Genomic DNA, 14,132 nt, shown 5'->3' with positions numbered 1-14,132 from the left:
ATGACTTTTTACAAGAAGTCAGAATACTTTTGATCTCTGAGAATTAGTCAGAAAGTTCTCAGGTACTTTTAGTTACTGTCTGTAAAGGCAAAGTTGCATGGAACATAACTTAAACTCATCACTGATTATAATCTTGATCACAAACATAACTCCCAGTTTGCACTGAGATGTAAATAGCAGGAGCATAGGGATGCACAAGTCTTCTTTCAGCCAAAGGATTCTATTGCATCTAGGAAGAATGGTTTTTTTCTAAATTGACCCGAAAGTGTTATGTTCTCCACAGTTTCAAAGCAAGCAAAATGTCTGAGTCTTGAAGATTGTTTTAGTGTCATATTTGCAAATAAGAAATAACTTCAGTTACACTTCAAATATTTTTAGAAAGTGCAAAACTGTTTTTTTGTCAGGGAAGAAGAATAAGCCAAACACACATTTTAAAAATTTCTTCCTTAGTTTAGCTGTATGAAAGGGGTGTTGTCATCAAAAAGAATATTCAGAATAAAGACAGTAAAATTAACTGAGCTTCTGGAATCGTAGAAGTTACTGTATTCATAGTGATGATGGATTAAAATTGGTTTTATTAAATTAAAAATAAGCATAGTAAAGAAAGATGTAACTAATGTCCAAGACATAATGTGAGAAATGGACTCCTAAAAAATCGCAGTCTTAGAAGAGAAATCCAGAATAATCTATTACATATAATGAAAACAAGCAGCTCTGTGAATGAAGTATAACTTTGTAGCAGAAAGCCACCACAGGCCACAGTTGGAGCTGCACTTTAGTTTTATCAACGATGGCTGGCAGTAAAGCATGAGACATAACTTCATGAATGCCAGGAACGTAGATTCATGTGGAGCCTCCAAAAGGTCATCTGACCCAAACCCTTGCTTAAAGCAGGTTCAGTTAGATCAAATTGCTAAGGGCCTTGTCTAGTCAAGTGCTGAAAGGTCCTTTTCAAGTCTTTTTCTGCAAAGCTGCTTTACAGGTTGTTGGCCCCAAGCGTGTGCTGGTGAATGGATCATTCCTCCCCCGCTGCTGTCATTGGACACCGTGAGGTTCCTGTCAGCCCATTTCTCCAGCCTGTCCAGGTCCCTTTGAACAGCAGCTCTGCCCTCCAGCATACTGACCACTGTTTCCCAAGTTGGTATTGTCCACTTGCTTGCTGCGAGTACATGCAACCCATCATGCAGGTTATTAATTAAGACATTAAATAGTTTTGGCCACAGTTTTGATTCCTGAAATTGGCTGCCAGTTGAATTTTGTGCTCATAATCACCAGACTTTGAGCCTGGCTCACTGTCCGTTTGTTCTCCATATCTTATCAATTTGACTCATGACTGAGTATTTAGCTTGTTGTAGGTTCAAGCAAACTTTCTTCACATAGCACTTTGATATACATTTAGGAAATGGTGGTATTTTATGTTAAGGCAATCAGTTGCTGTGTTTATCAATTTGCTAGTAGATAGACAAAGGCATCAGTGTACAAGCTGCGCTGTATGAATGAATGCATCTGTTGGTTCATCACCAAGCAGTATTTATCCTCATGTTACTAAAACTTGAACAAAAAAATAAAAAGCAGGCCAAATATTTACTTATTTCTCTATTAGTTCAGTATTATGCCTCTCCTCCCTTCCTTTGTTAAGTAATGTAATGCCTACTCTTCAAGAGGACATTATAATCTAGAAAAGTAAGTCAAAATTATCCACAAAATAGATTAATGAATAAAATGAACTGAATAACATGCTTATTGAGTTGCATTAAATACTGTCATACTTCTTTTTATGAAAGATTCAGACAGAGAAATTGCTTTTCTGAGAGTAAAACACAGCATTATAGGTTGCCTGTAGGCTGGTTGAAATGAGAAATGAATTGTTTCTGTACTGTAATGACAGATAAGGCATATAGTTTATTGAAAGAAAGATGAAGAACACCTATATGTATTTGAACAATGTTTCAATTAGCATAGATTAAAGTCCTGCAAAGTGGTATGACTATCCTATACAGTACATTAACTGGAAAAGAGTACTAATTTACTTATTTCATGAGCTAAGTGAATGCGTCTGCGTGAATGTTCACATAAAAATTGAGAACCAAATCAACCTCTACAGAATCTCGATCCGTAAGCCACTGGGCAGCTCCTCTAGAACAATTTAGAGCATCCCCAAGACTTTGAAATTTCTGCTTTACAACAGCTGGAAGGCTGCCATGCTGGGAGCGTAGGAACAATCTGTTCCACTTGGGCAGATTTGGTGAAACAGTTTTGATACAGACTGGCACCTGATCCTCAGGGCTCCTAACTTCCCAACCAATTTTTAGAGTTGTAAGTTATTCATAACTTACAATAAAGAATCATAAATTCACAGTATACGCATCCCACATTATTTTTAATGTCCTATCAGAATTTATTCAATGCCCAAGGAAATGTTCAATTGAGCCTTTAGTCCACTCCTCTACTTTCCAGTAGTAAAATTCACAATTATTTAGTGTATAGTAAGAACATTTCCAATGTCCACCACTAGTCTAAATAAATGTCTATAATATATTTTATCTAACCTTCATATTGCTGAATTTTATCCTCTTATGTGTTTGTTGTTTTTAGATAGTATTTTTTGTAATTATCTATTTGGCTCATGTCTGTATGAGACATCTTCAGGCTGTCTCTGTGAAGCAGTGGTTAAATACTCATTGGGAAACATTTCTGACCTTATGATCTAAGAGTTTTCATTTTTTAACAGTTTTCATTCTATCCATTTTTTTGAAACATTTCAGTTCTACAAATACTGACAGATAATTAATGAGTGATTTCAAATATTTGTTTTGCTTGAAGTTTTAGTATTTCAGAATGTTTGAAGCTGGTACCAGTAAAATGATTTTCTGAAACAGATGGCTAACACTCGGGGTGTGATTATAAAGCGGAGTGTAGTGTCATGTGGATATATTTGAACTAGCTTGACTATTTGGAAGTCTCTAATTAGTTCACCCTATCATATGTGTTATAACACTTCCAGTTCCTGAAGTAGCTTGATTATATAACAGATTCTTTATGGCCTCTACATAACATATTCTTTATGGCTTCAACCTTTTCCCTTTTGGAATGCATTAGTCAGAGCACAAGTGTCAAAAGACCAAATCTCACATTTATTCTAACAACAAGTAAATTCCAAAATGAATCTCATCCTGTCACTATAATTTTATGTGTGAAATAAAGCAACCAGCGATATGAAAGTGTCAGTTGCCATCATCTGTAAGCACGAAGCATTGTAAAAGAATGCATGGCAGAGCATTTATTTGGAAATTTGTGATGGCTTTTATATGCATATCAAAGAATTGCATCAAAGAATTAACTATGTATTTTAATTGAATCAGCTACTAGGCAATTTTCCTGTTACATCAGTGTTAGTATTTGCTTTTTTATGTGGCAAGTTTTTCTCTTGTTCTGCTGGACATTTCTTGTTTCCCTTGAGATTTCCCTAATGCATGGCAACTTATTTTTTGTTTTTCTAGGAAACCTCTCTTTTCTTTTGGACTAACAAAGTTTAGTGCATTCATCCATCCTTCTCACATTACTATTTGTTTATTAGTATTATGGGCTAGTATTACAAAAACAATTCAAGACTATAAATAGGTTTAGGAACCATTGTATAAGGAATTAGACAAATTTATAATAAAATCCTCTATTTTCTAACAGGTATCTTAAGTTACTTGTATTTTAGTGATAACGTCCATTCCCTCTGCAATTGCAGCTTCTGTAGATTCATAATTTCTTCAATCCATCCAACAAATAGTGGTTTTCTACAATAATGCAGGTTTAATCTCTGAATTCAATTTTGATTTTGCCTTTCTCTTCCTATATTCTTACCAAGGGTACCTCTGCAGTCATGCTAGCTGGTTTAAACTCAGCAAACTGTAACAACGTGTTAGCTTTGATATGTAGCACCTTTTGATCCGCTGTCCTGCACCTCAGTATTGCACTATTGCATTCACTATTGCAGAATGCCTAAGAAGAATATAGAAGAAACTCTGTAGAGTTTCAGAAGATACATAATAACAGAAGTTGTTATTTTGCTCTCTGTTCTGTGTTGGTGGTTGGCCTGTGATGTAAACTGTGCAGACTGTTGGGGAGGGATTGGAATGGGGGGTTGTTTTGGTGGGGGGTTGGTATGCGCTCACCTTCTATCAAACATGCATTTTCCTTTTCACTGCTGGTAGATGTCAGCATCCCTGCTGTGTTACAACACTAGCATTATTGGAGAAAATTTCTTTCAGCTGTCTTTCTGGCCTACTGTCAGATAGAAATTGAGGTTTATGTAATCACATTTTGTCTGTTTGCCACTTTTTTCTCCTTGTGGTACTTTCCTGTTCCCCAGGGGACTTTGTACCTTTTAGGAGATTTAATCCAAAGGATAGAGACAGTTAAGAAAATTATTTAAAAAAAAAAAATAATTCCTTTTCTAATGGTTAACCTAACAGGTTATAAAATCACTGAAAGGAGGTCATAGTTGTTACGGATGCTTTTTATGGGCACAATTGTGTAATACTTTTATGTACTCATTATGTTCATTCTCCTTTACCATGGATACCAATTAAAATTTCTGTGCAAAGGATTTTGTGCTGCAACAAAAACACTACAAAGTGGTAACGGTAAAATATTAAGATTTATTACATTTTCCTCTAGAAGAAAATGTGTTGATTCAATGTTGCAAAATGTTGATGCAATGTTGCAAAACTGATCACCTTTCAGAAAAACCAATTATAAATATAACATACAAAGATTTTCCAGTTCAAAAGTACTCATTTGACTACTCATTTGATGGTAAGTTTGTGAAGATAAATATATTTTTGTAATGGAAAAGATAAACTTTTAAAAATACTGGTGCGAATTAAGCTTCAGAGTTAATTTCTGTGTTATGTGATGAACAGCAAAAATAACTGTGAAAACCAAAATCCTGCACTAGGTAATTTGGATTTTGAGTAGGGAATGAAGGCTTCCCAAGTAAAATACAATTCCCTTTTGCATTCTTTCAGGAATCTAAATGAGTTCATAGATTTATTTGTCAGTTTTGCTTGTGAAATACTCTTCCATTTACTCAGAAGTGTACCAAGCACATAACAGTTCTCTAATTTAGTTTGGCTAGAAAATGTCCAAGCTATTGGTTTTTTTTTCCCCCCTCCTCAGAACATTATCAACTGTATGTTCCTGAATCAGCTCAAGTTGGATCAGCAGTTGGCAAAATCAAAGCAAATGATGCAGACACTGGTTCAAATGCAGACATGAAGTACACAATTATAAATGGTGATGGCTCTGGGGTGTTCTCCATATCTACTGACAAAGAAACAAGGGAAGGAATTCTTTCCCTGAAGAAGGTAAGCAATAGACTTTGAAAGTTCCCTGTGTATGTAATTAAAATATAACGATGAATGCTGAATAAGCAGATACGATGATGAAAATATTTTACTGTGTAAACCTATTGAACCATAAACTTCAGCAGTGTAAGTTTCTCCACATTGCTTCCTAAGACACTTTAGATCTTTGCAGAAAATGCAAGGAGAAAAGAAATTCAAAGAAAGAAACAGTTATTTAAATCTTCTGTGCTTTTTGAATGGTCCTAGCTAATATTTATGATAAACTGAATCTCACTGAATTTTTGATTGATAGTTTAATTTTGTTGAATGATGGTTTTGCATATTAAATTTCTTAGAAAGAAGTAAAATTTGGCTGAAAGTTGTACTGTTGTCCCCAAACTGCATGAATCTTGACATAGAAAGTTTATCTGTGGCAATAAATATATAATTCAGTTTTCATATACTGTTATTCTTTGACTTACTTGCCAGCTGGCATGTAAAGGGACAAGTATTGTGCACTGTGTCATGTAAATACTGACTTGCTTATAAAGACTCAAAATGTAACTGGTCAAGCCATCACAGTTATCATTTATATGAATTTCCTATACTTATCCCAGCCTATTTAAACTATTAATTATAAAGTGGTTTTACCATTTAATTTCATTCTTAACTGAAGTCCATGCACAAACCTAATTCCATGGATAATTTCATCTCCATATTAAGTCCTCTGAACTGAGTTCATAGTGAACGTTTCCTGAAGGGTCTGTCAACTTGTGCTAATATTCTATGGCTAGATTTAAATTTACTTTTATAATAACTCAGAGAGATGGGTTGTTATATTTAAGTAATATTTTTTAAAAAACCTTTCCAGCAAAGGGAAATAATTTATTTATTTCATTTTTCATTTAGACTAACAGACTTCAATTAGCAATTCTCACATGGATTTGTTGTCATTGAGTCTTGTAGGCATCAATTATTTCCATACAGCCTAAAAAATGAAAGTGAAACTGTATTCATATTTAGTAATATGTATTCTGGGCCTGATTAACGGTAGGAGCAATGAAAACGAGAGAAAATGTGGGAAAAGAGAATAAATAAAAACTATCATAAAGAATGTTATTTTTTGCATCTGGATAGATATGTATGTATGTAAATTTTTATTTAACATCTTAAAAAGGGTTTTGTAACTGAAGGAAATGTTATCTTTATAATTCATAATGATTTAAAAAGGGTTCCTATCTCTCCTAGTATCTTAAAAAGCTTTAATTCAGTGTCTTTTCTAAAGGTTGTATAATAGCCACCTCTTTCAGGCACATAAAAGTAAACTCTGTCTTTTTTATATTTATTTCCTGGTGGCCTTGATGTAACTAATGTCATAATCTGTTATTTCTTCTTCAAAATGAGCATTGCTCTCTGTTTAAAAGTTCACCATGACTATTGTTCATTAAATACAACATTTATGCATATTGAGAACATGAAGCAGAAAGGAAGAATTTGCAACAAAATGAAAGAGTCCATACATAAAAAGTGTAAAATCATTTCTTACTGGTTTTGGTAGACTAAATAGCTTCAGAGAAATTTTCACTATGTTTTAGAATAAAACACAGGCATATGTTGCCTGTTCTTATACATACACATGAAAGTGATTTGAGTCATTTTCCCATCAAGACAAGAAGGGGTACATTTTGCTTAGGTAATGTTATATTTTAGTTGAGCAGAAATTCAGCACTTAAAGCTACATAAATTGGTGTGGAATACCTCCATTCTTTCCTCAGAGAGGTTATAATATCCCCTGTACAGTACAAAAAGGTGATCTCATTTTTTTTTTTGATTGTTTTTTTTACTCAGATCTTGTATGCAGTTAATAAGTATTTTATATACTCTGTGTTGTAATTACTTTTAATTTAGATAGGGTTTAAAGCTGAATTAGTTTGATAGCCTACCCAAAATAGATAATCTCCTCTAAGAATAGAATTGGTTTTGCTTTATGTATCAGATGCCAGTACCTTCTATAACAGTAGAATAGAATGATTTGTCCTCTAATACTTCTCTGGAAGAATGTATAGTAGGCACATCAGAAAAGCCAGAAGTAAATGTATTATTGTGTCTGAAGATCTGAAGTCCTCCTCAAACCTTTTGAAACTTCACTTATTTGAGGTTCTGATGCAAAAATCAAATTTCTCAGCACCTCCCTGCTAGGCTGTTCAACAGGCATGCAAAGTCTGTGAGTGTTGGAAGGAATGTTTTCTAGGCTCATTCTGGGCTGACCCAAAACATCCGGTACTTTCATTATCTCCCCTGTTGACAAGCCCTATGGAGCCACCCTTCAGTCTCAAAGATCCTGCCACAAAGTGTTGTTTGCTAACTGTCATGAAGGATTTCCCCTTTGCCTCATGCAATTCCTTGTTTGAGTGGGAGACTAGAGGAAACCAAAACAAAACAGCACAGTGAAAGGCATTACTCTCTGGATCCTTCAGAGAATGACTGGTCAGCATGTTCACCCCTTGTTGTGACTTCCAGAGAAGTATGCTAAAATTTTCCTGACCTCAAGTCTGCAAGTACCATTCAGGCTTCCCAGAAAAAAATGGCCCGAACAGCCCATGTCTCTTCCATTTTGTATAATGAGACTGGAAATGTTCAGGAAGCAGCTATTTACTTCTCATAAAATTCTGCTATTCCTTTTGGGAGTCTGATATTAGAAACAGAAACTGTAGTATAATGAACAGCAGTATTTTCCAGTTAGCCCTGTGACTGGTCACTTGAGCTACATTTATTATTTTTAGTTCTGCATGAAAATCAGAATAACCAATGAATACGTACTGAAGATATGTGGGTAATGGTCATGGAAAGACGTACTTTGGGAAAATAAGAAACATGAACAAAAATTGTGTTTAAATCCATCTGAAAATTAAATGTTTTGTTTTCTTTCCAGGAAAAAGTTAATGATCTTCAGTGTTTGGACAATTTTAAGTAAATCTAGAAATGATCATCTAGATTTCTGGAGAGACATGATAGTGCTGCCTCTTTTACTTTATAGCTACAGCTAATGACTGAGACGGGCAACTGATATTCAAGGCCTGTCTGTGAGTTAAATGAGGGAGAATTTAAACTTAGGTTTTACAAATTATAAGTAAATGTCTTTAAAGTAATTTATTTAAGTATTTGCTTCTCTTGGAGAGAGCAAGGGGTCAGAAAGGACAGAGCCACATCATTCTGTTACGCTATTTGGAGTTAAATGAGTCCTATTGTGAAGCTGGTGGGATAGTTGAGATATTTCCTTTGTAAATATAAATTATTTTGCATTATCATTTTTATGCCCAAACTCTTGCTGAATTGGAATAGCTTAGGTATTTTAAGCTGAATGTTATGATTAATAAATTATATATAAAAAAAGATGGGAATAAAATCCTCCTGCTGGTAAACAGCTTAGATTACCTGAAATAATGGATGAGTCTATGAGCAAATTTCTTAGCACAGCATTAGACAGGCTATAAATGGGGGCCCAATTTGTTCTTCAAATGTAAGATAAATGTCAATTTTAACACATACACAGTGTTTAAGCAGAAGCCTAGCAAAATACAGTTCTGTAGATTCAAACTGCAACCAAATTTCAATTTTTTAATATTTTATCAAAAGTAAAAGGAAAAGTGATGTAACAACTGGACTTATGAGTTGTTCAAAGATGTAGAATACCACAGGGCATGCTTTGCTTGTAAATTTCCTTACTTCTCAGGAGAGTACAAGGAAAATAAAAAAAAAAAATTACTAATTGTGACCCCTGGTAATAATAATCCTTAGTACAGTATGTGTCTTTTCTGTCTAAAATAGCTCAATGTTGAAAATAGTATTGTTTTTTTACCTCTGGGAATCACAATGCAGCAGAGTAAGCTCTTTTTCTTTTATGTCCCTGTATCTGATTCTTTAATTCAGAGATGTTATGAGAAGAAGAAGAAAGAAAATGGAAGTAAAAAACTGCTTTGGCTATAGTTGAAATGTCAGCTTTTTCTGATTATCTGAATGGATTGTTATTGTCTGATTGAATAACTACACAAAAGAACGAAAACAAGACTTTAGACTTTGTGTTATTCCTCGTGTGTTTTCTGGGAGAAATTAGTCTTCCTATACAACCTAATCCAGTCATTGTCAGTATAAACTTAAGTTAATTTCCCAAAAAGGCATCATAGTTACAATTTGCAATTGTATTGTAAACTTGTTTAATCTTAGAATATGCATGCTGCAGAGCAATGCAAATTTCTATTTAATATTTCCCTGCTCATAGCAGAAATACATCATCAATTAATGAACAACATCTGAGTTAGAATTTACTAAGCTTATATTTCTTTATGAATTGATTTAATTGAGTACTATACATAGGTCTTTTTTTTATAGTAATAGATTTATCAGGCTATGGTACATTTCCATGCCTTTAAAATTTTTATTTTTACATTCAGGAAAGGGAGACAGAGAAAGCAAAACACAAAAAAGTCTCATACTATTTGAGTTAAGAGAATTAATTAATTGTCCTTCAATACACAGAGGAGAAATCAAAGAAATATATAGCATATATAAATCCTGACCAACTATTTTTCTTATGCATCATCAGTCAAATTTAATGTAGATTTTACCTATAAAATACACACTGACATTGACAAATCATACTTCATATTTCTTGCCTTAAGTACTAGTTTTCCACTCTTGGGGGTGACAGGAAATACCAGTTTAGCCTTGGTCGAAGGCTTGAATATTTGTACTGAGTTCTGTTCAGGCAGGCTGTCAGGTCCACACAGAATGATACTGGTCATAGTGGAATTCTGCCATGCCATAATGTCATAATAATTTTGATTCTGAAAAAAAATTCCACGTGTATGCAACTTCTTTTAGTGTTATGCCTGTGTTCTGAGACTGTTGGAAACTTAGTGGTAGTATATATATATCTGTACAAACGACCTGTTTTGCTCAGTATGATAATAAATATTAACCTACCTGTCCTTCTTTATAAATTGGCTGAAGCCAGAAATTTGTAACCCAGTAAGTACTGAGGTGTCTATTATCAGGAATGAGTGCTTTTGCTCAATATAGAAGTACATTTTTAAAATGGCAATCTGAAACTTGAAATCTGTCCTATGACTGCCTGGAACTGAACTGGTATTTTTTAAAGCTTTTCCAGTAATTAGAACTAACAGACAATATATAGAAAAAATAACTTCTCACATGAAATTCTCGATGGGCTGTCTACGAAAAGTAGTCAGTTACTTTAGTGAGACTGAAGAAACCAACACAAAATAGTTGTGGTCCTGTAAACATGGCTTCCAGTAAAAACATTGCTTAATTCTATATCTGCTAATGGAACTTCATTACTTGCATACTTTTAAGTTGAATATCCTTTTAGTCTCCTCTACTACATAACTATCTGGCACTGGAAGAGTTGAGAGTTGGGTGTGTCATGTTTATCTTAAATCTTGCATAAGACAGTGTGATAGCATGCTAATGTAGAGATAAAATAAATATATCAAGTCAGTAAAATTAGTTCACAATAATCTGAAAACCAGCTGAACTAAGGAGGTGAAATTTTCACATGTGTAAATAGCAAGCTAGAAATGGGACTCCCAAGAAAGAAAGTATCCATGCTGTGTGATATATGAGTCAGACCCCCATCTTCTTCCTTCGTAGTAGAGAGGTAGGATTCCTAGTAGGAATCTATTAATTTAAATATCAGGGTAACGCTAAAGTGGCAGCGGCGCTTCTGGTGGATGGTACAGCTGGGGATGTGCCTTCTATTGGGTTTTACTGGAACATTAGGCCCTAGAAGGCATATCCCCAGCTGCAGACTTTCTTCCCATTTATGACAGCATAATCCATGCGCAGCACAGCAGTACGTGGTGAGACAGGCTGAAGCATTGTGTCTCGTTGCTGGTGAAGAATTGAAAAGAAAATGGTCTAGAATATAGGGATGCACCCCTTCTGATAGAAAAGCACACAAGCATATGTTTAGGCTATTCTTACACATTTAAGTTCCTGTCTCTTATGATAACTGAGTGTTTTCCTGCAAGGAGTTGCTTTTTTCAGTTGAGGATTTAAGAGAAGAGTTGTGCAAAAGAATTTTAGTATCTCTATCAGTGTCTATTAAACTTGTTAATTAAAGATATGAAGTTAATTTAATTTGGGATACATCAGTCCCTACCTTTTTCAGTGTTTAGCATTGACCAATAAAAATCGAAAGGTGATAAAATCCAGAGACTTTACATTGTCACGAAAGAAGAATCTGAGGCTCATTCTAAACCCTCGTTTTTTCCAAAACTGGTACCTTGCCCACAAAAGAGAAAACCTGAATCCATCCTGCTTCATGTATATCCTTCTACTTACAAGGTATGGCAGTGGCTGCCAGAATATCACAGAATATTGTCCCTTTCCAGTAACATGAAGAAATGTCCTTTAAGTTAAGTGGAAAAGATGTAGTTAACTTGCTAGCAGGCTAAACTGAAGCACAGAATGACATTGATAAAGCTTTTTTTCTGCCAACAGCCGCTCAACTATGAAAAAAAGAAATCCTATACACTTAATATAGAAGGAGCAAATACTCACCTTGATTTCCGCTTTTCGCACTTGGGACCATTCAAAGATGTAACAATGTTGAAGATCATTGTTGGCGATGTGGATGAACCTCCGCTCTTCACTATGCCTTCCTATGTCATGGAAGTTTATGAAAATGCGAAGATTGGGACTGTTGTTGGCACAGTAACGGCACAAGATCCTGACGCTGCCAACAGTTTAGTGAGGTATAGTAAGTCCAAATTATATGGGATTGAATTCCACCGGCTAAAGGGTTAATGAGATCTGGGATGTATGAAACTATGTCTTTTATTTTAGTACATAAAGGGAAACATAGGTCAGAACAGTCTGTATGGATTAGATTTAATAACATAATCTTCAACCTTTTGTTGGTTTGCGCTAAATTTGCCATGTAACCATTGGTCTGAGAAAAGGTCTGTGTGCTCTAGTTCCTGTAACAGCACCTCTCCAAACAGCCCACTGAACAAGGCCAGTATATGTTACCACATCATATAAAATGGTGCACTTCGCTGGCCTGCTGCCAATCAGTATCCTGCCACTAGCTGTAAATCTGTTCAGGATCATAATGCTGTTTTTCCCCTGTCATGCCGGTATTGTGCTGGCCCTCTACACACTTGCCACACTGTAGTTGTCCCAGGTGCTTGTGCAAGACAGGAACTGGTTTACGTACGCCTTTCCTCACAGATATGCAGTATAATTTTTGCAAAATTGTGTTGGAGGAGGAAGCCATTATTTTGTAATATGCTTCAGTTTTAGTGGGGTATCAAAAGAATAGAATGGGTGTAATAATGCAGCCACTGATGTTGCTAGGGATATGTCATGTTATCTCCAATTGCGAGGTCTAGGGCAAAGAGAAGTGCTGAGAAGCAAGCACTTGCAGCATCAGATACATCATTTGAATACTAAATGAATATGTAACACACTGGGAAAGAAAGATTTTGATAGTCTTTTTAATGAAATTCATTCTTAAAGAAAATGTTCTCATTAAAAAGCAAAAGAAAAAAAAAAAAAAAAAGGAAGATTTCCATGTTGCTGCTCTGACCAGAATACTTCTTATAATAACAGAACTGGCTTGGAAATAGGTCATGGTCTGAACTAAGGAACTGAAATCAAGCTGGAAATACCTCCAGAGCAAGCTTGAAAAAGCACTGATGCCAAAAATATACATATGGATGTTAATTTGACTTCTTCTAAATTTAAGAGCATTTGGATTTAACCTTGAAGGCTCTGGAATTGGGGTTTGAATTCATTACTGGTTTAAAGTAAAGTTTTCAGTTACATGTTTTCAGCTATAAGAGGATCCAATGACGTTTTTTACTGGCTCCATTTGTGGGATGAGTTACTTTCTAAACTGACATGCAGTGTGAGAATTTTGTGGAACAATACGTGAATGTCTCGAAGGTGGTAGTGGATTTAAAATGTTTCAGAAAAAAAATTCTTCCTGAAAACATATTTGATGCTATTCATTTTTATGACATAATGGTATAGCCTTTGTGGAAATCATATGAGTATATACTTGGAAAACAGCTTTTCTTTAGCTAATTGGGCATTTTTAGTCTCCTGACTCAGTAGAAATCTGCTGGGTACGTGTAATAGTCTTGGTAAGATGAAACAATTTTTGCAGAACAATGAAAGCATCAGGTTTTTATGGTTCTTTTGTGCTAATAGTCTAAGATTCAACATGTTTAGTGTCAGACAACCAATATATACAATTTTTTAGTAGCAAGTTATTGCCTTTGAAAAATTGCCACTATGGTATTTGTGTCTAAATCATAACATAAATAAGAACATTTCACTAAAAATAACTGCCAAGTGCCTGTAGCTTTAATACTATAATTCTGAAACAACAGCTAACACAGTCAGACAGATTAACCATCATGGTAGTTTGGGAGTAGGAAGGGCAAGTGCAGATTTAACTAGTTCCTCCATAATTCAACTGTCTGTGGCCCCTAAGAGTTTTGTCTAGAAAGGGGCAAGACAACCGTGGTAGAAGGGAAGCAGCAGCAGTTTGTACGAAGGCTGGGAAAGCCAGAAGTAGATTTTCTGGGTGAAATGGGAAATAATTTGGAGATAGAGGGATTGGAAGGAAAAATATTTCCAAATATTTTGCTTTTTGTATTGGGCTTTTTTTTTCCAAACAGGAATTTGTAACCAGTGATTGAGGCCAGAATATTAAATATCCATATTATTCAAATAATTGAGGTAAAAACTTGCCCTTAATTT

General features: G+C 34.9%; 1 protein-coding gene across 1 annotated transcript in view; it reads left to right on the top strand.

Annotated features, from left to right (window-relative positions):
• The window catches only part of CDH18 (cadherin 18), a 575,460-nt gene that overhangs the window by 515,639 nt on the left and 45,689 nt on the right, over positions 1 to 14,132 (top strand). Inside the window, exons 9-10 of the mRNA XM_075142498.1 lie at positions 5,173 to 5,360; positions 11,862 to 12,115. Coding sequence (XP_074998599.1) covers positions 5,173 to 5,360; positions 11,862 to 12,115 — 442 coding nt within the window. The remainder of the gene's footprint in view (positions 1 to 5,172; positions 5,361 to 11,861; positions 12,116 to 14,132) is intronic.

The sequence above is a fragment of the Calonectris borealis genome, chromosome 2 (genome assembly GCF_964195595.1).
Source record: "Calonectris borealis chromosome 2, bCalBor7.hap1.2, whole genome shotgun sequence".
NCBI lineage: Eukaryota > Metazoa > Chordata > Aves > Procellariiformes > Procellariidae > Calonectris > Calonectris borealis.
Note: the sequence above shows the minus strand (reverse complement) of the source record. Positions and strands in the feature narration are given on the sequence as shown.